General features: G+C 32.7%; 1 protein-coding gene across 1 annotated transcript; it reads left to right on the forward strand.

Annotated features, from left to right (window-relative positions):
* Nucleotides 1-4,705: 4,705 nt before the first annotated feature.
* Nucleotides 4,706-27,040, forward strand: LOC124369275 (ornithine decarboxylase antizyme 1). The gene is made up of 5 exons (XM_046827188.1): nt 4,706-4,836; nt 7,860-8,050; nt 18,443-18,606; nt 23,487-23,572; nt 25,776-27,040. The coding sequence occupies exons 1-5, from the start codon at nt 4,827-4,829 to the stop codon at nt 25,889-25,891; spliced, it is 567 nt and encodes a 188-aa protein (XP_046683144.1). The 5' UTR covers nt 4,706-4,826; the 3' UTR covers nt 25,892-27,040.
* The last annotated feature ends 200 nt before the right edge of the window (nt 27,041-27,240 follow it).

A 27,240-nucleotide genomic window follows, 5' to 3' on the forward strand; every position in this document is an offset into this window, starting at 1 on the left:
TGCACAGCTCCTGCCATGATCTCCCTCCAGTGTTGCCCATCGGCAGTTGTATAAGTCTACTGCCTATCCCTAAGATAGCTGTTAAGCGTTCTCAGGAGGTAGGAGGAACGCGGATATCATCTTGTAGGGCGGTCAGCACATCAGCTTACCTGGCTGAATTAAACGCATTTTGCATGACCAGCCAGTATGTTTGGTGGTTCCCATGCTGAGCCACCACGAGTGCATCCCAAACATACACCACTGCTCTAATTGTGGTGTGACCTGCCTGAAATCCGTGTTGACGGTTAGAAAGGCTACCACCCACCTCGATCACTTTCGATGAACCTCGGCTTCAGCTCGAGAAGCTACCCTGCTGTGTCAAACATATTGAGAGGTATTAATTTATGCAGACGGGGTTTTAGGATTTCCCTTGTCTTTACTTATGAGGGGTATCTAAGGTGCCTTATTTCAAGCAGCAGTTGTATATATTCAACAGTAGCTGTTGACAGGTCTGAGGTACCACCTTCAGTGTTTCTGCCTTACAGCACTGTATCTGTCCGACGGCGTGGGACAGCTCCACATCAGTAAGGAAGGTAATCTGTCCAGGGTCGACTGGGATGTACTGGTATTCCCTGACCGGGTGTATTGGAAACAAGGCATCCGCTATATTGTCCATATGAGAGGAGCGCATAATCCTCTGCTTTAATGGGCATGGAGTCTGCACATTGCAACTCGGTAACCCAGTCCTCAAGGTTCGTTGTTTATGTCCTACCTTACCTCCACTTTTTGCACTTGCTCCTGATGATTGCTCTCTTGAAAGCCCGTCTCACTGTATGAAATTCCTCTTGCGGCAGCCTCTGGAACTATTGGCCCCCTCCGCCGACCATGAGTTATTCTCATCTCTGACCTTCTGCGGAGCAGTGCGATATCCTTGTTCCATCAGTACACTGGAGCTTACTGTGTCTCGGGCCTCTCTTTTTTGGCAACAAGGGTTCACAGTCCCTTACGATAAGCTCCATTGTAGAGTTTACGGTGTCATCAGTGTCTCTCGTCACTTCCCAGACAGCGTTCTTTCCCCTGATGACAATCTCCATCAGGGTGTCTTTGCATAAATAGGGTGACATTTCAACCTTGAGCTCATTGGGGTTGTCCAGATCAGAACTCTTGATTCCCTGGCATGACACTGAAAGTTATATACTAATCTAATTCTGGTGATCAGACCCAGTAAAGTCATTCTTCACCCTCCAGTCCGTTATTCTTCGATAGACGTTTTCCGTCGCAAACATTATACCCAGGATGGTAAAGGCATATTCCGGCCATCAGAATGTGGGATTGCTCCCCCAATTCATAACAACCAGACCAACCCGTGCAACCTCTCCAGAATTCCCCATTCGCTGCCCTTGCATTCAAATCACTGGTGACAATCAAATTTCCACAGAGAGGGCGAATTACATCCTTCAGATTGTCAAGCTTGTGCAGAAAATCGATCACAGTTTCTCATTGGGTGTGAAATAGCAGCTGACAAGTCAGCTGCTTACTCAAACGAAGCCTTGGTAGATACCGTGACTCTTAACTAGTTTGTGTTCGGCACCCAGATTGCGGTGGTGCCTAGGGTATCATGGAACTACAGCCCATCCCTGACACGGTACTGTTTGCTTATTACGGCAATGTCAATTTTGTGTTATTGCTCAAGCTGCAAGAGAGGATAGTCCGCAACTCTACTTCGGTGGAGATTTCCTTTGAGGATTTATATCCTTTTACATTTTTACTGGCTTTGTACAGAGCCTGAAGAATTTATTGTTAAACAGTGTAAAACTGTGATGTTTTCAGTGTAATGTGTGTTTTGTCAACAAAGGTGACATTTTCGTAAATCTCTCTCTGATTAATTGTATGCCACTTCTAGCCCAATACATAACAAAATTAGATCACCAACCAAATTTCCAAGGAAATATCAGACATTATAAGACGCTAAATTTACATTTTTTACTAAGGGATAAGAAGGTTTCTTACCATAATTTTACTACACCTTACAAAAATATTTGACCTCCTTAACTTGTACGGGTACAGACTTGTACCAAATATCAAATATCTGCTCTTAAAAAATCGTTAAAATCGGTTTAACAGAAAGACAGATTTTAGAATATATTTTCTGTTAGGGACAGAATAATATAACTTATCTGTTATTTTTTCTGTTTACCTGAATTAAGGACAATTTTTATTTTTTAAATATACCAAGTAGTTTTGGAAAATTATGTGTTTATGAAATTATGAAGCTTTGGTTTATGCATCCAAATTTTGCACTGGTCAGTAACTACCTCACAGTTAAAATTTGTTTTATAGATTTAAGTTGATTGGCAATAAATACAGGAACCGAATTTATTTATGTATTGATAAAGTTGTGAAAAAAAATAACAAGGTTGTTGCAGACATGTAACATCAAACATAGTCAATCCAATGTTATTTGTGTAACACCTCACAATGGGAAAGGCCTCTACCATTTCTATTTATTATCTTATCTTTTTTAACCATTTATTGTCAAAAATTAAATTAGGAAATTAAAATTCAATAGATTAAAATTATTAATACATTTTTGTCTCTTTAATTTATTGAAACAGGTTTAAATGAGAAAAGAATGTAGCATACATGACTGACTGTTAAGTTTAGAAAATGTTAAAAAATTGGAATATTCAATTTCCATCACCTAGTGCCAGTATAGCACGTCATAATTTTTGTTTTGAGTGTTAGAAAACAGCAAGACACCACATGTGATGTATGCTGCGGTATAAATAGTTTTCAGCTAAAAATAGTGTTCTATCTGCTGGCACCAAGAAAACAACAACAAGAATGTGTCTCGTACACAACAACTGACTACTGCTCTACAATTTATTTACAAGCTCTCTATATTGATTTTTAATAAACTTTTTAATTTTATAACCTTTTACTAGTAAATAATTTGACTTTCCAGGATCAATTGTTTCGTTCTCAGATCAGTATAAAATATATTTTGCATATCAGTTAATCACTAAATCAGGACTTATATTTAGAGTTGGGAAATATTTTATACAATATATTGGTCAAGTCAGTATCTGTGATGAAGTCAATATCCAATATCCGTAGTGTTTGTATAGGAATCTTAATTTTGAATATTTTATTCTGTATTCAATGTAGTTTTCATATAGATTTTAAGCCTATGAATGTTTGAGTGATAAACTCTTTCAAAATCAAACAAATTTTGTGTTAAATTCCTTTAGACAAAGCTTTATGTATAAAAAATATTATTATTAAATAAATATTATTAACAAAAAAATACGTTTATTAATTGGAACAAAGCCATAAAAATCATTATTAGTGGTTTTATCCATCTTTCTTTATTATCTTGCTGCTATGTATTTTTGTAAATATTAAATATAAGAAACAATTTTAGTTTCCTAAAAAATGTATACTTTGTTGAATATTGTTTTTATATGAAATATATAAAAATGATACAAAATAATACTTATACAATTGTAGGATTCTAGCAAGTATACATTTTTATTGTTTATTATAGGCATAGAGATAGATAGTGAATTGACTTCTCCAGGTCTTTAACCTTGACCCTTGCTGATCGAAATAACACCATGACTTTAGTTCTGGACTCTTTCTTTTGTTTCTTTTAAAAATCAATATTGTACTGGATTAATTAAATTTTTTGGTGATATTTTGTACACTTAGTTACAAACTAATTTAAAATTTCAGTTATATTCTCTGTTTTGGTGACCAAAACCAAAAATATTAGGAATAACAAGTCATTAATAGTCTTAACAGTCTTAATAATAAGTCGTGTTATAACTATATATTAAACTAAAATTGAAAAATCTTTTTTACAATGAGTTAAACAAGACTTGGTATAAAAATATATAAGTCGAAAAATGATTAAGTACATGCTGGGATTGATATATGTGTAAGAAATAAGCTGGTGACAAGTGTTGCATAATACTCCTCCTGTTGGTCATAGTCCAACCAGTCTGTTTGTCTCAGATACATAGCTGGCATTGTCTCATTGTTTGCTTCATGTATACACTGTTGTCTCATTGATTTTATGTAGACACCTTTAGTTTTTGTGTGTCCTTCAACTTGTGTATTTTGAATGGTGCATTTTGTTTAATTTTTTGATCATTTAATACAGTATAAAGCTTTTTGGTTTGATGAGCAAGCTAACCACTCTTAATACCTTTTAAAATTTACTAATTATAGTTTAAAAATTGCAATTCTTATTTATGATTGTAGATGATTTTCATTAGGGATTTTTTGGCTATAATTTTTAAATAAATCTGATCTATCTCTAAAATTTCATTTCTTTTCTGTGTTTACCAGAACATCATACTATTTAATGAGTGATACATTTTGTAGTAAAACTTGTTTACACGTTACCAAACAAAATTTATCATTTAAAAATTTTGTGTAAAATTGTTTTCACTTTAATGATTTACTTAATTTTTTATGGATTAAGGCAGTAAGACCTTGTTATTTCATAACCCAAACAAGTTTAGAGTCTATAGCTTCATTGTTAATTTATAATCTGAAAGTGTTTAATGTTCAGTTTAAGTCACGAACAAAGTGAATGATATTCAAGTTTCAATTGACAGTCAGACTCTAATTGAGGCTTCTCAACCATCAGCCGCTGACAAACCGACTAACAGTTAGGCACTGGTACTCACTGATGTGAGTGCTTGCGTCCATTTCAGGGGGCTCAGCCCCACAATTAATTATAATTCTTTTGTATGAGATCCTTTTAGTATTATCAAGTGCTTAGTATTTTCTCTCCAGACCCTTTACCTAAAAAGGAGTTGTTATTATGATTTTTCTTCATGCATTCAGGTCTGTTTTCTTTTCTATTAAGTTATAATACTAATTAAATTTTAATCTGGTATTTAAAGTCTTAATTGTTCAATTAAACTCCATGGTGCTTTTTCTTAGTGACGTATCTCCCATGTATATGAAAATGAGAAAAGTACCTGAATAAATCCATATAAAGTAGTACACACTTCGAGTACTATTGAAGATAACTAGATAATTAGTATTGTCAGAGTTTACTCTTTTGGGCACATTTAATTTTTATTAATGGTAAATACTTCCTACCATAATTGGTAGAATATTAATTCATTATTGTAATCGAAGACACGTATTCAGGTTAGCTTCTGTGGGGACAATGAGGGAATACATTTTATTGCTGATGTGGAAAGTGCATGATCAGAAGAATAGGTTTCAAGAGGATGCTAGGAAATGTTAGTGGGATCTTACATGTGTATCTCTGGTTTGAAATAAAGTAAAAGGGAGCTTTGAGAAAAGATGCGAGATTAGGATGAAGGGTATAAGTAAACTTATTTAAACCACAGTAATGTTAAACTTAAAGTACACTAACATGGAATCACATTTTTAAAGTATCCACTAATTTAAAACTATTATTGAAGTATACTTTAAAAATATTTGGGGCTCTCTTACTGCCACCCACTTAAAACATGAATAACTGATGTCTAAGTCTGAAGGATGTTGTACATATTTTATATTTTAGTAAAGTTTCTGTTTTCTACTGTGTAATTTTGACTAATGTTCCAAGCCTAACACAGCAACTCGTCTGCTGTATTCAAAGTATTAAGGCGTACTGTACAGTATGTTAGGACTGGAAACTGCTTAGTAACATATGAATGGTTCAGTTTACAAGAACAAAATGTTTCTTATTGATGTAGAATATAAGAAACAACTTATTAATGACATTAGCTTAAGCCACTCAAGGAAAGACCTCATGTACATGGCATATTTAGCATCCAATATTATATAGCAAAAGACAAGTGCCAGATTGGACAATACGTAAGTTTTGACACTCTATAATGTAATGATTATAATGTAACATTTTGAAGGTTATCATATATGTTATTGGATGCAGGTATACATCAATGGACAGAGTATAAGATAGGGCATTAAGAGAGTTTTTGCTTTATTACAGAATTTGGTTTAAAGATTACTATGATCCACCACACTGTGTGTACAGTAGGTTAGGATGGCCAAATAGTGCAGTGCGCTATTTAAAGAATGGCAGGGGTAGTAGTCTTGCAGTGTGGGTTTTATCTCACTGGCCTGTAGTAAAGCCAATGGGAAAACTTGTTTTAAGTTAAAAGGGGAATTCAATAATTAATTTAACTTTCACTTTGGTTTATCCCTATTTTAGCCAACTTTTGCAAGAGGTCAGGGGACGCAACATAAAAAATAACTAGGAAATGTATAGTGATTATATTTTTTATCTAAGTTCTTCAATTACATCTAACTGGAAAACAATCTATTAACTATAATGAAGTAGTATACATAGGAATTAGCAATTTAACCAATATATTAGGTACTAATTTAGAATTTAATGAATTAAATATTTACAAAAGGAGAAAAGAGAATAAGAAGAATATGCCTAACTTACTTAAATTAGGTTACAGATAATTGGCAGTTTTTTCATGCTTAATTTCAATGGAGTCGATTCACTCTAGCCAACCAAAGACCAAGGCCAATTCAACATGCCTCTGGTTAATGTTAACACGTGTCTTCTCCGGACTGAAACTGACTGAACGTGACGTGACATTTTGTCTTCTTAAGTTTCTTGCACTCTACATTTACATGTGCCATTTCTAGTCATAGAGGGCTTTGAATGTATTCTAAATATGTTATTTGAATATAAATAAAACTACTGTTATTGACTGCAGAAAAGCAGTTTCATGTTACATAGGCATTTCCTTAAACTTGATACAACATTTTATTCATCAGTTATTATTTTGATAGTACAATTTTCAGTAATTATACTTAGTATTGGCGAGTGCTTTAAATTATAATTTCAATACTTATTTACTAATAAAAACTCCTCTAACCCTTCAGTTTATCATTTGAGATGTCACATCATTTTACAATGGAAAATCAAGTTATGAAGCACTATTCCTTCTACTTTAAAATAAACAAAATTTTAAATAATTTTTCCATTGGACTAATAACATTTCAATAGCTGAAACTCCATTATAACAGAATCACTCGCAAGATGTGATATTCAGATTCAAATCAGTTAATAATTTTTCCTATATTATGATGGCACAGTCTTCTATACAGTACAAACTACTTTCTTACGCTGAAGTAGTTTACATTAGTAGTATTGATATAAACTCAACCTGATAACACCACTGTTACTTCCTATCTCATACTGGTGTAATACTTTCTTTTACTGATACAAAGTCACACATCTATATAGGAGGGCTTAAATTTGTTCTGGCAAAGAGTACATGTTAGGATTGTAGTTTGATTGATCTACTGTGGAATAAATGAAAATCAGGTTTTTAGAGTACCATAAGTGTATATTTGTGGGCATGTAGACATTGTATAAAAGTATGTACCTTGTTAAAGCAGTTACCAATATTTTGATCTTTTAAATACCTATTTTACCTAAAATACCATCATGTTATTTTGGATGGACTAGAAAATTTGTCCATGTAGGTTCTAATAGGAATACCATTTGGAAATAATACAATTTCTGGTACTGTAAGTGATAATGTTTGTATTTATGTCATTCTTTTATATCTGCAATTTTATGAGATAATATATATATATATATATATATATTTATACAATATATGTACAACAATTTTATGTTCTTTGTGTTATCAGGAATTTGAATTATTCTGATGTTAGACGTAAAGTTTTGACATTTTTGGGCATTCTGTATACACATGAGAGGTATGATGAGGTGATAATACAAACATTTAGTGCCTTATATTATTAAATAATACTATAAGAAGTTATTTGATCATTCAAATTTGTTGTTGACTTAATTTACAGAAGTAAAACTGTCTCAGATTGAATTACTGATGTTCTAGTGCTAACTTGGAGGAGGAGGAGATGGCCCCCCAATACTGCGTCAGCCTGGGCGTGGGGCCTCAGTGGTGCTCCTGATGCTCCCCATGCCGCATTGTTTAAATTAGTCTCGCCGCACTCTCACAGCACAGAGAGCCGCGGTGTGGGGAAACAAGAAAAGCTCTCTGTGGTCCAAGAATCTAATATCGTTGATGTAAGTAGATCTCCATGTGTCATGATATTTTTGTTGTCACCCTTAACCCTTTGAGTGCCGTGGTCATTTCCCAGCCATATTAATAAACTGTCATGTTATATTCTGTAAATTGTAGTGTTTGGTAACAAAAACTATTGTACAGCAACAAATTTCCATAATTATTTTTTTTTTGTTTTTTTAGCAATATAGTGAAGAATGTGATAAATAATTCAAACATGTGTTGTAGTGAGAAACTGTTTTTTACTGTTTATAAAAAATCAGGTTTGAATCAACTTTTAGCGTAAGACATTTTTTATGATTTATTTTGGTTATTCCACACGAAAGCCCAAAAAACTACCCAAATAACCTATATTATACATTTTTTACTAGAGTGAAATAAATTTATAGTAACGTAACTGATAGTAATATAAAATCAACTAAAAATAAAACAACTAAAAAGTACACTCAGATGAAGGTTGAGAGCTTGCTCTCTCTTCGAGTACCATATCAGCCAGTGTAGGAGACTAAACTCAACTACTAAAACTTTACTGGCTAAGAAAATCTTGATACAACATGTCTATCTCCTCACAAACCACGTGGATTTTCCGTCTGTGATCCTAGTGCCTTGCGCTTCTTCGCATGACTGACGAGAGACAGACATCTCGAAACGCATTACAGGTATTGTGAGCTGTCGTCCCGTCTGGGACTTTCACCCTCATCGCTGAAGGATCGCACCTCTCTGAGAGATGCTGCACCCAACATGAAGTTGAGTGAATATCATTGTAGTGCTTTAACTCTACTGACTGAGTTAAATGACATTTCGGACTCACATTTACACTATGAGTTCGGCTGCTACCAACTCGAGCACAGTAGTCCTCCTGTCAGGTTGTGCTCACTCATTTCTGCTCACTAGATGGGTTTCAGACTGTAATCCAAACATTAGAATTCCTTCCTTGTTTTGGAGTTAAAACCAGTCCTAGTTCCTGCTTAAAAAAAAAAAAAAAACTAAGCAGCCCCCTAAGCTTAGAGGAGACCACTCTCTTAGTATGCACCTGACTCTGTTGCAAAAGTCTGATGAGTAAAGGAGTAGATACTCTGACTAGTGTTTCTGCAGATACATATATACGGCAGATTTCAGCTGTCACTGTGTTACAGCATACTCATATGAAGATTAAGGAGTTTGCTCTCTCTCTTTGAGTACCATCTTAGCCAGTGCAGGAGAATAAACTCAACTACTAAAACTTTCCTGGCTAAGAAGATCTTGATAGACTACAACTTGTCTATCTCCTCACACAATTTTTGTACTTTTCTCATTATTTATTGTATATATAATTTTGTATATATATTAAACTTCGTATGTTTTCTTAAATAATCTTGAGAACTCGTGAAAAGCCATGATATCACTAAATGTGAACCGATCACACTTTGTAAATATACCTTTGTGGATACCAATGTTTGAAATATGGATTGAAAACTTTTGCTTAAAATAATGAATGTAACGGTGCTTAATAATATTCATATTTAAACCCATGAGATAACGATCCAGTGGAGCGAATTAGGTTATGATAACAGTAACCTATTCTAATGACTATTAAAGATTTTAGCAGTGTTTGGGAACAAGCGTACATTAATGTGAAGGTTCTGGCAATCCTACAGGTGGAATCACAACAAGTGAAGCTGCAATGGGCCTCTAGATATTTGTATAATTTTTTCAAGAAAAATATTAATTTTGATTGATGTTAGACATGCTGAAAAGAATGTAATAATGCTCCTTCAAAACTATATCACTTAGCAACAACCAGTAAAAACTTATCTGTTTTACTTCAAAATAAGTTATTTACACTGTTTATGTTTTACGCATATTATTACAGAAACATTAACATACATATCTAATGTGTGTTTCAATCAAAACATACAATTATCAGCATGTATAAACCACAAGATGTTCAATCACTATGTCAACTGTTAGAAGAAAATATCATCATAATTCATAGACTAAAGAAAAAGAAATACAATACAAAACTCCTATATATTGATTCATTTATGCTGCGGCACTCAAAGTGTTAATGGTTGAAGGTTTTAGATATAAGTCGACAGTGTGCAAGGAGTATAGGGAAATTAAACTTCAATTTTACAGTACTAGTCATTAAAAATACTACTACTGCTGCAAAAAATTTTACTAGTGCTGTTGTATGTACTGATATTTGTTTTCTGCAGTCAAATAATTTTAATTTGACGTATTTTCTATAACATATGGTATTTATGGTGAAAAATAAAGTGATCCACAATTACTTGTTATAGATGACCTAGTTGAATGGATGAATCATTAAATCAAAATGCACTGTAAGACAAAATTTATCTTATCACTTATTGCTGATCTTAACTTTAGATTTGGCAAGCAACTAGTTTTAAAATGTTTCTCCTATAGATAACAATGTTTAAAAAGCATAGTGAACAAATTAGTAAAAATAAAATAGTGAATAATTATAGTAGTAATTTATATATATATATATATATATATATTATATATATATATATATATATATATATATATATATATATATATATATATATGGTATATATATATATATATATATATATATATATATATATAAATTTGTTTATTATAATTCGTCAATTGTTTAATTTTGAACTGAGTGTTTAACACTGGTGTTTTACAATAAAACATAAATACGAGATGTTTTGAAAAATCAGTACAGTTTTGAAATTCTATCACTTCAGCGCTTTTATGGGCATAATAACACTATGATAGATGGAATGGTATGCAAATGGATAAGAGCTTTCAAAAATGGCCGAAAGAATATTTATGACGTAGATCGGAGTGGGCAACCCTTAATGTCCACTGAGATTTAGTACAGAAAGTGATTGAAAAAGTGAAAATTAACGGACAATTTCTTCGTCATCGGGAAAGTTACCTCAGGTTACAAGCAATATTCTCTATGACATGGTTACTGAATATTATCAAACTGTTAAAAAAAAGAATCATTTCGCTACTTAACAACGCCTGTCCACATGGAGCATAACCAACTCAAGATGTCATCACATCATTTGGCTGGCAATAATCCCAGTGGTTACCATGTATTTTTGCGCCTGAACAATGAGGATGATCAAACCTTGGAGGTCAGTGTTGCAATGATGATGATAGCATCAAAACAATCGTGTTGCAGTGGCTGTTAAATCAGGCAGCAAACTTTTATGACAACAGTATACAAAAGCTTGTTTGAGAATATGATAAACTACCTTATATTGGTAGCAATTATATAGAAAAGTAGATAAAAAGTGTGGGTTGTCATATAGAATGTATGTAAACTTTACCTGTTTAAAAATCATGCCTTGTTTATACATATAGAAGATATAAAAAATTATTTGTATTAAAAAAAAAAATGTAATCCTCTGCTTTATAGTTTTATGCTAAAAATTAATTTACTTATTGAAAATACCTGTAAATGTCTGAATGTAAAGCTGAGTTTTTGTGAAAATGCCACATGTTACTAGTTTTTAAAATCAAATTAAAAATACTTTTGAAAGTAAAAATATTTGTTGGCGTGGACAGTGAAATGTCTCTTGACACAGGTAGAATATTTTTTCCCAATCAATAATATTTTTTCAAGGCTTCTAAGCTATAACTATATTGGACTTTTAGTAAAATGTATATTGTATGTCGTTTGGGGTGTTTCTCTAAGTGGTAATTACATTCAGGATCAATTTCGTATTTAGGCCTACCTCCAAAGAATTTATGTTAGGTCTTGGGGATTTTATTAAAATATATCTCTGTGTGTACGAATAAGATTCAGCTGCATTGATACCTCAAGAGAAAAACCTTGTATAGATTTTAAAATCTTTTAAACTCAAAATTAATAATTTATAATGAAGCAGTACTAATTTTTGGTGATAATGTTTGTAAGTGCCACCAAAACAGTGCTGAAAGATATATATATATATATATATATATATATATATATATATATATATATATATTCAAAACAAATATTAATCTAACTGCTGTTTTTATGTAATTTGGTCTTTACATAATATTATCTAATACTCCGTTTCTGTGAGTCTCAACCACCTGTTGTATCTATCTTTAAACGAAACTCGAAACCAAGGGACTATTTCCTAGTTGTAAGAAAATCTAATCGTTGTGTACTTGGTATGTTAAAAATGGAACATTAAAACCCAATGCACATTATGAGAATGTAGAACTGCTGACATATTGTTCATTATCGAGGCATTTTACATTTATTCTTTTACGTAAAAGGAATAGCTACTAGTTTGTATTTAAACCAGTCTACTGGGCTAGAGTTTATCTCAAACATAACAGCTTGATATTGTGCTCTAATTATATACAGTCTGCATGTTGATATGATTAGTGTGATATCTTGTCACTGCTTGATACAAAAGAAGGTGTTTGTAGAAGATTGTATAATCTCTCTCTGATGAAACAACATAACTGAAAACATGTTTACAAAGCAAACAACAGCATTTAGGGACACATAAATATTTAGTTATTCTACTCATGTTCATTATATCTATGTATAAACATTGATATACAATGACATATCCCGACTATATCTCATTAGTATTACTAACATAATAGAGAAAATATTAACAAAATAATGTAATTTAATAAAAATAATATTAAAAGTATTCCTTCAATGTTGTTTATTTTTAATGCTTTAAACTCTAATATAAAATTGTTTATAAAATTTTCCATGAGTATTCATATTAACTCTTGTAGTAATTTGCTACAAAGTTATGTTAAAATATGTTCAATTCTTTTATTTTACTTTTTATTAGAGTAAACACTCTTAACAATACTTATCACTCCTGATTGTCTAAGCATTTAGCATCACATATTAAGCCAAATATATACAATGGCTTTATAACAATTCAATTATAAAAAAGTTTCCAATTTGAATCAAAATTGTTAAAACTAAGAAGTCAGATCATAAGATATGGAAAGCTTGGAACATTAGACAGAACAAATTGTTGGCAATGTAGTTTCCAGTATAGCCTGCTATCAACTTTCATGTGATTAACATTCAAATAATCAAGTTCTTTATGTAAACTAAATGGAAACTAAGAGCTTGCCAGAGAAAAATATTAATCTACAATGTTTCTCTCCTTGTACTTTAGTCATTTAACACAAAGATTACTGATAAGTCAGAATGCAGTTAAATTCTTTCTCTTTAAAATTTTCTTGGATAGTTACTTTCAATTAGCATATTATCACATTTTCCTATGTAAAATAAATAGTTGATTTTGTTTGAACTCTGGGATTATGTCTTTTTTCTATTAATAATTTTATCATCCTGCTTCTTATTTTTTTGCAGTTTATTGAAATTATATGTAAATATATACCTATATGTCTTTAATACAAGATAGGATTGTGCCAATATAGCTGTATAGTTTTTATAAAGTTCATGGTTCATTTCATTCTTGAGATATTCTGCGGACAGACAGACAATCATACAGAAAAAAAACTTACATTATCTGGCAGACAAAAAATAAATTGTGTAAGCTTTCAATAACGCTTAGTTAAATTCCATATATGGATAGGCACCATCATAGAACTCATTTCTTGTTTTTGTAGAAATGAAGTTTCATTTAAAATTCAAAGTTTACAAATGAAATCTTGAGATATTTTGTGGATAGTTAGGCTACATGTGTTACTATGTTGTGTTAAAGTGCCATATGATTATAACAAGTTTGTTCATGAATATTTTTATTTTGGAATTTTCTCATGTCCATTATGGTTACCTATAAGTACCAATGTGAAAAGTTCACTTATGCTCAGCCAAATCCCATGTTGTAACACGCAACACCATTGAACTCGTTGCTACCTTTATAGAAATGAAGCTTCATACAAAATGTGATGCCTGTAAGTCAGTTCGTCTCAAGATATCAATCAGACTCTTTACATAATTTTTCCAGCTCTTCAAGTGATGGGATTTGCTAATGCTCAGTCAGATAATGTATATAAAGTTGAAATTTTAGGTTTAATTTTAAGTTGATTTGTTACAAGTTACTATCTACAATTATTTGTTTTCTATTGGGTTGTCTATAAAACAAAAATATTGTCAATAATCTGGAGTTAAATATATCAGTCTGGTAATTAAAAAACAATGGTATGATTAAAGTTGGATTAAATTAACACATTAGGTGTTACATGTATATATATATGTGCGTGTGTGTGCGTGCGTGCGTGCGTGCGTGTGTGTGTGTGTGTGTGTGTGTGTGTGTGTGTGTGTGTGTGTGTGTGTGTGTGTGTGTGTGTGAGGTTTTGTGCCTGCCATACCTGACCAGCAAGTGTAATATGTAAGGTTATTAGGTTATGTTTTTTGTAAATTTGCTATTACCTGTGGCCGTTCTGTTGAACAATTTGTCATCTGTGATGATGTTTAGTTATACAGAATGGTTCTTGTTGCATGGTGGGAAAGTGCGCTTTGATAGGCAAAATGGTTGAGCAGGCTTAACAGCAGAAGACAGCTGTTTCATAGTGAGGTTTATCATCCAGTATCAAAATCTACAGTTTAAATACTCAGAGCAGAAGTTAAAATAAATTGTGTTGAGATTTGGTTGACATTTGTATTTTCAGTACAAAATGATTGAATAGGATATATTGTCAGATATGAATTACGTTATAATTACTTTATAATAATCGTATATGTTAAACAGTTAAGCAAAAAATGTTTTCTATTCAGTGTACAGTAAATGTTACGCAAATAAGTTATTTTTCCTACTTTGGTAGTCAGAGCGATGAGGAGTCATATGAAAGTAAGTAGATCTACAGGGATGGTTGTAAAATATACTATACATGAGAGACATATTTTTAATCAACGCAATTCTATAACTAGCTGAGCATTAAAGAAGCCTATCACTCGAGGGGTTGTAAAAATTTAATTTCTGTATATCTGTTCACATGATATACATAGAAAACTAATATACCTGTAGATGTGAACTTTTGCATGAAGCTTCTTTCCTATACAAAGAACATCGAGTGTGATGATGGTACATGTCACTTCATGGGATTTGACTGAGAATTAGCAAATGTTTTTATATTGGTCTTGATGTAACCACGACGGCAACAAGAAAATCATAGAATTAAAAAAATTGTAAATAGAATAAGATCAATCAATTGTCATTTTAACATGTGATATTTGGTAGATTGGTTAGTCAGAGTTTGATGATGGTGCATGTCCCTCCTTGAATATTGGGCTGAGAATTACAAAGCCTATGCCTGAAGAGTAGTTTATTTATTACTAGATAGAGTTTAATGATGGTGCTTGTCTCTTCATGGGTATTGGGCTGAGAATTACAAAGCCTATGTATGAAGGTTAGTTTATTTGTTCGGACAAGATAGAGTTCGATGATAGTACATGTCCCTCCATGGGTATTGGGCTGAGAATTACAAAGCCTATGTGTGAAGGGTAGTTTATTTATTCAGACAAGATAGAATTAGACGATGGCGCATGTCCCTCCATGGGTATTGGGCTGAGAATTACAAAGCCTATGCCTGAAGAGTAGTTTATTTATTCGGACTAGATAGAATTAGACAATGGCGCATGTCCCTCCATGGGTATTGGGCTGAGAATTACAAAGCCTATGCCTGAAGGGTAGTTTATTTATTCAGACAAGATAGAATTAGACAATGGCGCATGTCCCTCCATGGGTATTGGGCTGAGAATTACAAAGCCTATGCTTGAAGGGTAGTTTATTTGTTCAAACAAGATAGAGTTTGATGATGGTGCATGTATCTCCATGAATATTGGGCTGAGAATTACAAAGCCTATGCCTCAAGGTGATATCCCAAGAATAAATTGAGCTATAAACTTGAAATATTGTTTATTGTGCTTAGCAATAACTAAGAGTTCTGGCAAAATTTCTATTCTGTCTGTTTGTCTATCTACCTGTTTGTGTGTCTGTTATAAAACAGGCAAAAGTGAAATTTGTGTAATTATTTTGTTCCAGTTTTCTCTACACCTTAGTAGTTTAAAATTTGAAACATATATTATTCAAAGGTAGATAGAGAAATGCATGTTTTAAATATGGAACTGCGGTCTTACGTCTTATTACAAAATAACCTGACTAATAAATAGTTACTCTTTATACAGACATAAAAAAAAAACACTTTGTATGTTATATATTTTTTAAAATCATCCTTTTCCCACTGCTTACTACTTTAATTCCCTCTCTATTCCAGTAAAATTTAAAATAAAAGAAATTTACCAAATTACTAGAATACTGAGTTTTCACTAAAAAGACATTGTTATTGAAAAATAATAGAATTAGTCTCCAATAAAGATTATGGTGCTACAGTAGCAAAGTTTAGGTTGGTACTTGATATATAATACAGTTAATCTATTGATAGGAGGTTATCTATTGATAAAGATTAGCAAAACTCTCTCTTAGTAAATACTTAGAAGACCGAAATTACTGTGGTAACTTTATAAAACATGACAAATTTCATAACATGTGGGCTCGTGGAGATTTGAGAACTGCATGTTTCTGAGATATGTACGTTATTTACGCCTGGAACTCACAATTAAATTTCTCTCAGTGGCAGAGTCTTTTTTACATGGTGTTACTTTTATTTTGTTTACATGTACTGTTTGTATCATAAAACCAATGTTCAATTTTATTTATAAAAATGGAAATAATCTTTTCATATCACATCTGTATTTAACAATTTGCCTCCAAATTTGACTTTAGAAGAGAATTCCAGAATTTTTAGAAAGTGATTTGAAACATTGCGTACTAAAGCCTGTCCTAATAAAATTTAAGATTTTTGTCCTGATTTTATAGTATAAAATTATATTATGTTATTTTAACGATCGCTGTTCTTGAAATTTGTCAACATTTTGTAATAGTAATAATTTTGTATTAGATACTGACAATGACGTGTTATTTGTTTACAGTTGCATTGTAACGTACTATTGTAAACCTATGTAACACATACAGGGTGTTTGAAAAGTATGGGTACGGCTTAATATTTTAAAAACCATAAGAGATAACATCTATAAACTTTGCACAGTGTCATATGGCTATGTAAACTATTTTTCCTTGCTATTACCATGACATGCCAATCATGGGGGGACGGCCCACAGAGGAAAACATGGAAATCTTAAATTGAAGCATGGGTCGAGTGATACCTCATTTGAAAGAGCTCACTTAGTAGAGTTGAATGCCGCAAACCGCATCTCAAAAGGTTTATCCTATCAGAAATGGCGGCTTGTTTTAGGTACACATTGTGAAGTACATTATGCGCTGCCATTTCTGACTGGATCGTCGTATTCTGATGCGGTAGGCGGCGTTTCACTCTACTAACCAATGTGTTTTCACTGACTTTTTTTAATTAGCAAATTATGTCATAAATTTATAACACAATAAATAAAACACAATAAATACCTATGTTTTTTAGTTTTATTTATTGTGTTATAAATTTATGACATAATTTGCTAATTAAAAAAAGTCAGTGAAAACACATTGGTTAGTAGAGTGAAACGCCGCCTACCGCATCAGAATACGACGATCCAGTCAGAAATGGCAGCGCATAATGTACTTCACAATGTGTACCTAAAACAAGCCGCCATTTCTGATAGGATAAACCTTTTGAGATGCGGTTTGCGGAATTCAATTGTACTAAGTGAGCTCTTTCAAATGAGGTATCACTCGACCCATGCTTCAATTTAAGATTTCCATGTTTTCCTCTGTGGGCCGTCCCCCCATGGTTGGCATGTCATGGTAATAGCAAGGAAAAATAGTTTACATAGCCATATGACACTGTGCAAAGTTTATAGATGTTATCTCCTATGGTTTTTAAAATATTAAGCCGTACCCATACTTTTCAAACACCCTGTATAAATAAATAATAAGGGGTGAATCGATATACTACAAGGTTGATGGTACTGATGAAAAGTACTACTATTACAGACAGAGTTTGGACCTGCGCTATCTGTAACTCAGACCCAAAGTCCAACGTCTTATACCGCGGCACTTCCAATTCTTAATTTGTTTCTGAGATTATAAGATAAATTTGTCTGTTTAACTTTCGTTAGCCATGGCTGATGTAGGAAAAAAGTAGGATACCTAATTATAGTATTAATTATTTAGGTAGTTTTTAATAATCCAAGTTTTTTTCTGTAAATTTGTGTGTCATATTAATTGTTTTGCATCAGGTGTACAAACTAACTGAAAAGACACAGGAAAACTAAATATATGTTAAGCTAATGAAACTAAACTTAACAATATATACAACTTTAAATAATGTGTCTGTTTACCTTTTTTGAAAGGTATATTTGAAAACCTGTCTTTGGATTTTCTGATTGTGAGTTTGAAAAATAATAAACTCATCTGAAAAATACTGAAAATATATCTATGTGGTGGTTTCAGGAAGACGAACTGTTGAATGCTGTAGAACACTATGACAGCGTCAAGATATCATTTGAGCTCCATTTGACTGAGCTTACTGAAGCTCGCTGGGAGACACTTCTTCTCAAGAAACGTCTGTACATCCAGGTGCCCTCTTGCCTTCTGCCTGAAGGATCAAAGGAAGGGTTGGTTTTTTATTTGTTACTCATTTAAACTGCTATATATGAAGAAACCATAACCTATCAAATATTGGGATATAAGAAAGAGTACTATAACAAAATATGTTATAGTAACTGTTTGGAGTGCTCTTTGACAATATTTGTATGCATATGCTTATATGAAATATTTTTTAAGCCTTAAATCCAAAAGAAAAGTATAAATTATTTTACACACACACACACACACACACACACACACGCACACACACACGCACACGCACACGCACACACACACACGCACACACACACGCATATTAACAGTATTAATCAATTTATCCAAATATGCAAAAATCTCAAGATCAATGTTTCTGTTGGTGACTCCTCAAGAACCATCTGTATTGCAAAATGTCCAAAAAATAAAAGTGGCAGAAGAGTCTGCAGCAGTGGCAGCTACTCTGCCAACATCAAAGATCAAATATAGACATCATTTGCCAAATGTGGTCTGGGCCAATGACTGATTCCATCTGTGTGCTCCTTTTGAACTGTTTCGGCTGAAGTGTTTCCTAACTAAACTCGGCCTCGGCAGCTTGTTTATAAATTAAAGTCACCTGCTTATCTAAAGCTCTTATCAGCTCACAAAGCACTGTAATATAAATTTATTGTAATGGTTATTGTTATTTCTTTTACCACAATTATTGAATTGCGCTTTATTACCACATCATGAATTAGTAAATAGTTTTTATATAACACATTCCTAGAAGATTCAGGATGCCTAGCACTTTCGAATACATCCATCATGTTATATTGGCCTGATCAACTGGATCTATCCTTAATCCTTATGTAAATATGTGTAAAACATTATTTCTACAAAAAATTTTCAGTTTACTTTGTTAACATAGTACTATTGTTTCTTACCTCTATGTTCAATTTATTTTAATTTTATTTTTTTAAATTGTGATTTGGAGGCAATAAATACATGTAAATCGGTTTGTGTTAACTTTCCACTATACTATACCACATACAGTACCATACCATATACTGGCTTATTCTTTAGTATTACATTTTTTTTTAAGTACTCAATTGCTTAAATGTAATAAATTATACATTTATAATGAAACACCATTTGGCAATGTACTCTAAATAAATGTACATTTGGATAATTTTTGTGGTGTTTTGTATCTTCATTGTAATATATCTTGCAACAATAAAATGTTTCTATCCATTTAATTAATAGTTGGCTTTAATGTTTGTTATTTTGGGCTTGACAAAATATAAATTATATCAATGGCCTTTGAATGTAGTTAATCAAGCACTGTTACAATCACAACTTAATTCTAACTCCTCATCCCCCTCTTCCTCCTCCCTTCTTGTTTGGAATCAACTCCAATTGACCACTAGGCTAAAGACTGCAAGATTGTCGAAAGAGGAGGCCCCTCTTCGATAAGCAGTTACCGTTCTATTTAATTCTGTCCAAACGAGTAATATTGAAAACAAATATTTGAAATAAGTAGTTAGAATCATTTCAGACATAATTGTTAAGTCGAGTAGATATGTCTTCAGAACCCTGGAACCACTTATTGTTGCTTGATATATGTTCTATTTGAATAATATTTTGTGTGTGAATGAAAAGTACAGTCTATAGGAAACTCATAGTTCATTGTCAATAAGTGTTAACATTGCATAGACAATAGACAATAGCATAGTTTTCACATAAGTGGTAGAGCAGTTTACTTCTGCTATATAATTTAAACATTATCCTGTGAAATAATGTTTTGTACATATTAAATCTTTAATATTGGGAATGCCATTGTTTAAAATATAAATCAATTATATGATTTCATTTGAATTGCAGTAGAAATCTGCCTACTAGTCTACTAGTAAAATTAGGGTGGTGTGATCAGTTATTTTGTTGGGGTTTGGTTTTATTTCACAGCCCTTTAAGATAACTATCTTGAAGACAGGAGAAATGGAAATATAATTTATCATCCTGTAAGGTATTCTAGGCATTTAAAATCAAAATTTTGGAAAATGCTGTTAACCCTCCAAGTGCTGGTTAGAACTGCCTTAAGTGCTGGGCATTTTTCAGTATGTTTGCAAGCGTTTAGAAAGTTTTTTTTTATATACTGTTACCTTAATGTAAATACTACATATTATATATCATTATTTTCAGGAAAGATCACAGAATATGATAATAATACTTATATGACTTACCTTTACATGGTAAAATATTGCTGAATGTAAATCTTGACAAAAAAAAAAAAAAAGTTTTTATTTTTTCACTTTGAGCTTAGATATCATTTCACCAAAGTTATGAAAATAAAAATCCAAGATATACAAGTTGTAGGTAATTTAATAATGAACCCAAAAGTATATACATCTTATGGGTTTACATATTGACAGAATTCACTCAGAGCAAAAAACGATAAATTGTAACACGTAAAAAATCAGTGATATTTGAAACATTGTGTACTACATTGTAACACCTTTCACATTCCTTATTGCACTAGACCTACTTAATTCACTCATTTTTACAATAAAACACAATATAAAACAGTAATAGTCAACTACAACACCAAAGGTATGATGCAAACAACGACGGAACAGCAATAAACAGAACGACCGAACCGTATGACTTGGAAATAAACATACGCTTAGAAACAGCTGTCGTATAGCGCCGGTCTTTGAGCAAAGACGTGCTCCATAGAGTATAACGAGTTCCGCATTTCTTCTAGTTTAATACTATATAAAATAGTTCGTGATATTCCGTAATATATAGCCACTAGCGTGGTTTAAAGAGATCGCGTTTCTGACATCGCGCTCCGCGAGGTCAGCACTGGAAACAGGTACGCTAACATCGCGCTACGCGATGTCAGCACCTGGAGGGTTAATATATGAGTAATATGAATTAAGGGAATGACATGTATTTCTTGAATTTTGAATGAACGAAATTACAATTTTTAAATGTGTTACATTACCAGTCTCCAGATTGATTGAACACAAATAGTTTAGCTCTATCTTTTGAAGTTCTGGAAATGTCTGCTGAGTTGTGTCTGTAACTTGTTTTGTTTTACATCAATTGCAGCATAATCATACAGACAGTAGTCACTTTCACTGTTGTTGTTTAACACTGTGTATTTAGCGCAACATGGTACATAATAAAAATTACGTAAGTCATACTACATGAAAATTTAAAGCGAAGAGATTCAGTTAAGTGTATTTTTAGAGAACTCCAAAAATATAGTTTGTGTGTGTGTGTGTGTTTTATATATATATATATATATATATATATATATATATATATATATATATATATATATATTATAACAACTATTTATTATCATAATAAAGAATATTTTATAAGTTGATATGGGATAATTTTGGATTAACTATAATGTTCTTTATGTGGCTATTCATTGTACATTCTGTGCATTTGTTTGTGAATAAAGAATATCTGAATCTGAAACCTCTATCAGCTACACTAGAAAATCTGTACACCTAAAATTTTGATAATAATCACGTAATGACGGACTAAACTCCACACAAACACAAAGCACAACTAAACACTCAATGTGTAGTTGATGTCTTTATAATTACTAAATCAAATTCCAATCCAATATATTATTCAAGCACCTAAACAGAATTTATCGAAATATAAAATGCAAATTGAAAACTGAGAAAACAAATCGATTAACTTGTTATATGTTATTAAAAAAGTACAAACCAATCAAATAGACGTAAGAGTTTTCTGAAAACCAATTCAAACAGACCTAATCATATCAGCAAACACTAACCACCCTCATAACTAAAGGAAATGCATCCTTCAGAACATTAGTAACATAAAAAAAATTAAATTAGGTTACCTGAAAAGTGATTGCATCATCATAAACATTAGCTTGTTACATTTGGGTGTATAATTGGAGTTCACTAATCTCCAGCAATGGCTGTTGTTGACAGTTTTCTACTGTGCTGGTGTATAATTTATGTTTTTCTTTTTGACGTACATGGCATAAACATTAGCTTGTTACATTTGGGTGTATAATTGGAGTTCACTAATCTCCAGCAATGGCTGTTGTTGACAGTTTTCTCACTGTGCTGGTGTATAATTTATGTTTTTCTTTTTGACGTACATGGCATAAACATTAGCTTGTTACATTTGGGTGTATAATTGGAGTTCACTAATCTCCAGCAATGGCTGTTGTTGACAGTTTTCTCACTGTGCTGGTGTATAATTTATGTTTTTCTTTTTGACGTACATGGCATAAACATTAGCTTGTTACATTTGGGTGTATAATTGGAGTTCACTGATCTCCAGCAATGGCTGTTGTTGACAGTTTTCTCACTGTGCTGGTGTATAATTTATGTTTTTCTTTTTGACGTACATGGCATAAACATTAGCTTGTTACATTTGGGTGTATAATTGGAGTTCACTAATCTCCAGCAATGGCTGTTGTTGACAGTTTTCTCACTGTGCTGGTGTATAATTTATGTTTTTCTTTTTGACGTACATGGCATAAACATTAGCTTGTTACATTTGGGTGTATAATTGGAGTTCACTGATCTCCAGCAATGGTTGTTGTTGACAGTTTTCTCACTGTGCTGGTGTATAATTTATGTTTTTCTTTTTGACGTACATGGCATAAACATTAGCTTGTTACATTTGGGTGTATAATTGGAGTTCACTAATCTCCAGCAATGGCTGTTGTTGACAGTTTTCTCACTGTGCTGGTGTATAATTTATGTTTTTCTTTTTGACGTACATGGCATAAACATTAGCTTGTTACATTTGGGTGTATAATTGGAGTTCACTGATCTCCAGCAATGGTTGTTGTTGACAGTTTTCTCACTGTACTGATGTATAATTTATGTTTTTCTCTTTGACATACAGTAACTGAGGTAACTTGTTTCAGGTTTATTTCTCTCCTGGAATATGCTGAAGAAGTGCTTCACTGCACTGACATCATTGTCTGCATGAAGAAAGATCGAGCTGATAGAGGTGATTATGATGTTGTGGTTTTTTTATATGCAGTTAACAATTTATAAGCAACTTAAACCTAAATTTGGAAGCCAAAATTACTCTCTATTGAAGCGGTACTTTATTATACATAATTTTCCTGTAAACTCCCTCTCCCAATTAATTTTGTTATAAATAGAGGTAAACATTATTTATAAACAGATTTATTCCGGAAATTGTTATATGACTAACTGAAAAATTTTATGCATGAACAATTCCAACTCCTCCCCCAGAAATGGGATAGTTTGGGAATAAGTCAAAATCTTCTAATAGGAACCCCTATCAGGTGACATCTTATTTTTAAGATATAAAAAAAAATAGGAATAATGGGGCAAAGTAAAGGTAGGTATCTAATGTTATCCTATCCAATGTGGCATCTAATTAAAGTTGTAACTTTTCCCTAAAAACATTATTGAATCATGATATGGTACAAGGATTTTTTAACTCACCAGAAATACAACCTGGGCTCAAACTTCTGTCTCATATGCTAACATTTCTGGAGTGAATGGCAGGTGTCTTCAATCCTCATCCGTAATTCATTGAGGTTTGTAGGTATAGTGAATAGATTTTATTTTTGAGTGTTCAAATGCAGTGATCGATATGAGTTTGCAGTATCATGTGCTAAAGCTTCAATTTAAACCTTGTCTGTCACAATAGAAGGGCACCATGATCATAGAGCATCTTCAACACCCCCCAAGTCAAGGATAACAAACCCTGATAAATGCTATGTTATTCATGTTTGTTCATGTGATTCATGTTTGTAATGGTTGTAGGTCCTTGTGTAACATGGTTTATCTGTTTTTAAATAACTTTAATACAACTTAAATCAACTTAAAGTTAGAGTAAAATCTAAAACCTCCTCTCAAATCACAGTGTTAGGTAGCTGCATTACCCCTATTTGCTAGCATGATGTTATCGCTAGTTATGTATTTGTAAAGACACTTTTCCCTACAGTTGGTGTGCGTGCTGTCCTACACTATGTGATGGGCATTGGCATCAAAACCAATGATGAAAGGCTTCCCAATTGCCATGCAGTATTGAATGAGGTTGCTAATCTCAACAGAGGTGTGTGATAACCATCACCTGGGAAGTAGGCAGAGGCTAACTCAGTTTTTCCCTCAGGGTCTGCAGGTGTAAAAGGGCTACAGACAGTTCTCAAGTCATGAGAGCTAGAATAGACAGAAAATTCATGTTGAACAGAGCCCTACGGTTTAGGCAATTATTGTCTTTATGATAGATCCATTTCCCTATACTGGAAGGTAATCCCTTCATACATCATCTCCAGGTCCATGGCTCCTGGAGCAGAGCCACAGTCAAAGAGCTTATGGCAAATCTAGGTGGCCTTGTGAGCCGACAGATTGGTGTTAACAAAGAAAAACAACCCTTTGGTTTGATAAACACCATGAGAATCCCACGAGCAGCTAGGGGACTATACGTCACCTACATCAGAACCTCTGTTGATGCAGGAAGGATATGTTTGAACCCAGAGCTCACCTGGTATCCAGAATCTGCATATTTGAGATCAAGTATAACCCTTAGCCAGTCATCCTTTGATATATGCTATCCCACATTTGCTTGGGAAAGCAGGAAAATAAAAACAAATTTTAATAAAGAATGGTGAAAGTAAAGCATATTTCGTGACATTTGATCTGTTAAGCAAGAGTAGCTTAAAACAAAATTGGAACAGTATTAAATGGTAGAACAAAAAGCCGGTTAGTCTAGCTCAGCCTTGGTTGGATATAATAAGGCAAGACACTGGATCTGGTAGATCCCAGGTGGGTGTGCACAAAGGTACAGCTCCTTGATAGAAGAGTAGGTGCTGTATGTGCTTCTAGGACACACTGGCTAGGCACTTGTGTAATGTGTGAAGACCCCTACACTTCACACCCAGCTTGTATAGAAGTATGCCCAATGATGTCTATTTGAGGTTACTTGTTTCTGAACCTTCTGTTTAAAGGTAGGATAGGGTGAGTAACTTGGGATTTTAAAACAGGTAAGAATCAAAATCCATGGAAGGATGCTGATGATCCCTGTTGCATCTGAGCATATAACTAACTTTGCTTATAAAATAATTTCATCTATTATGTTTTATTCCTTACATTTTCTTTCTAGTGAGTGTCTAGGCCCCAGCCTGTCTTGCCATTGCAGTAAAAGTGTATAATACAAGTATTGCTTGCTGTTTCAGCTCAACTGATTCGAACGTTCATGTTCTTGGGCTTCACAGTTCTCACTCCAGGCCACGAGTTGATCCCTCACAACAGTGATAACATCAACCTCTACATGCGCTACACCACTGAGTAAATCCCATCATTCACTTGTGTTCTCTATTGTTAATATTAGCATTTCAAAGTTTAATTTTCATCTTAATTTAATACCCGTATGATGTTTATATTCTTCAGTTAATCTGTAAAATACTATTAGTTCTGGACCTGTATGTATATTTTGGTTACGTAGAAGCTATAATTTTGGAATAATTCATGTTGTTAATTAAGTTTATTTTATGTAGAATGATTAAGTGGTGATTTCATGTTTAGAGATTTAACGTCAAGATGGTTTCTCTTTAAACAGTTGAGTGGCCATTGGAATGAGGGACCAACTTTCCTGACAATCTGATTGGCATTTTGTTTATAATAATTCTTGGTTTAATGGCCTGTGAGCCGGAATTTTATTTTATATTTTCATTTTCATTTCATAACATTGACCTTTGTTACTTAAAAATATTTTATACTTCCTCCTTATTTTCAATGACTGTTATAAAGATGGACCATCTTGTACGCTCTGTGCTGAGAGTTTGGTATGAGACTACAAAAATTAAAAAAAAAATGAAAAAATGTAAAAAGTAAAAAAAATTAGTATTTTAATACAATTGATTTATTGATGTAGAATATAGAGTTTGGTTCGCTTTGTTTATCTTTAAGAGTGGTTTTTATTATATTATGTAGCATATACCATTCCAGAGTTATCGGTTGCCCTATGTTAGTGATGCCTGAAGCTGTTGGGGATTGGCTGAATGTTTATTTACCATCTTGTTTCTTTCAGATCACTTTTCTCGCTTTTCCCATTTACCATTTCATGTTTTTGGACTGTTTTAATACATACTATCTGATATTTTCTTTGATTTTAAGACTAAGTTATTGTAGATCATTAATGACTATATTACCAAACCTGATCTTACCATAAACAGATTAAAATTTTGTCACGTGTATAAGGAACTGTTATATACCAGAAAAACAATACACAGAAAGTCAGTTTAAATAAAGTTAATATTAAATAAAAAGGAATTGGAAGTTAAGCTGAAGGCAGGCTCCCATCAGGGTTCTATGTATGCTTTGTTTAATTCCACATTTATATTATATATATATATGTAATAAGCTATTTAACACACTATTAATATTGAATCGTTTATTGTAGTCAGGTGCATATGTGTAATAAATTAATATAAACACCGAACTGTTTACTTTTTATTGAATTAATATTCATTACTCCTCTTTAGGTTTTGGTGCTGCCATGATTAAAAAATATCATCTTCTCAACTCGCTAAGTAGCATTCTTGTCAGTTAAAATCTTATTCTCTTCACCTAGTTCTTTGTTAAAATAGCTCATTTACTGTGATACAGAACAGCCATCTGAGAACCATCTAAGAAAAGGTG

Source organism: Homalodisca vitripennis, chromosome X (assembly GCF_021130785.1).
Source record: "Homalodisca vitripennis isolate AUS2020 chromosome X, UT_GWSS_2.1, whole genome shotgun sequence".
In the NCBI taxonomy this organism is placed as follows: domain Eukaryota; kingdom Metazoa; phylum Arthropoda; class Insecta; order Hemiptera; family Cicadellidae; genus Homalodisca; species Homalodisca vitripennis.

Excerpts from the sequence above, each read along its gene's own strand:
- LOC124369275 (XM_046827188.1), top strand. Across the intron at positions 8,051-18,442 it reads AAGAATCTAATATCGTTGAT|GAAGACGAACTGTTGAATGC; the intron begins GTAAGTAGATCT and ends TGGTGGTTTCAG. Across the intron at positions 18,607-23,486 it reads CCTGAAGGATCAAAGGAAGG|GTTTATTTCTCTCCTGGAAT; the intron begins GTTGGTTTTTTA and ends AACTTGTTTCAG.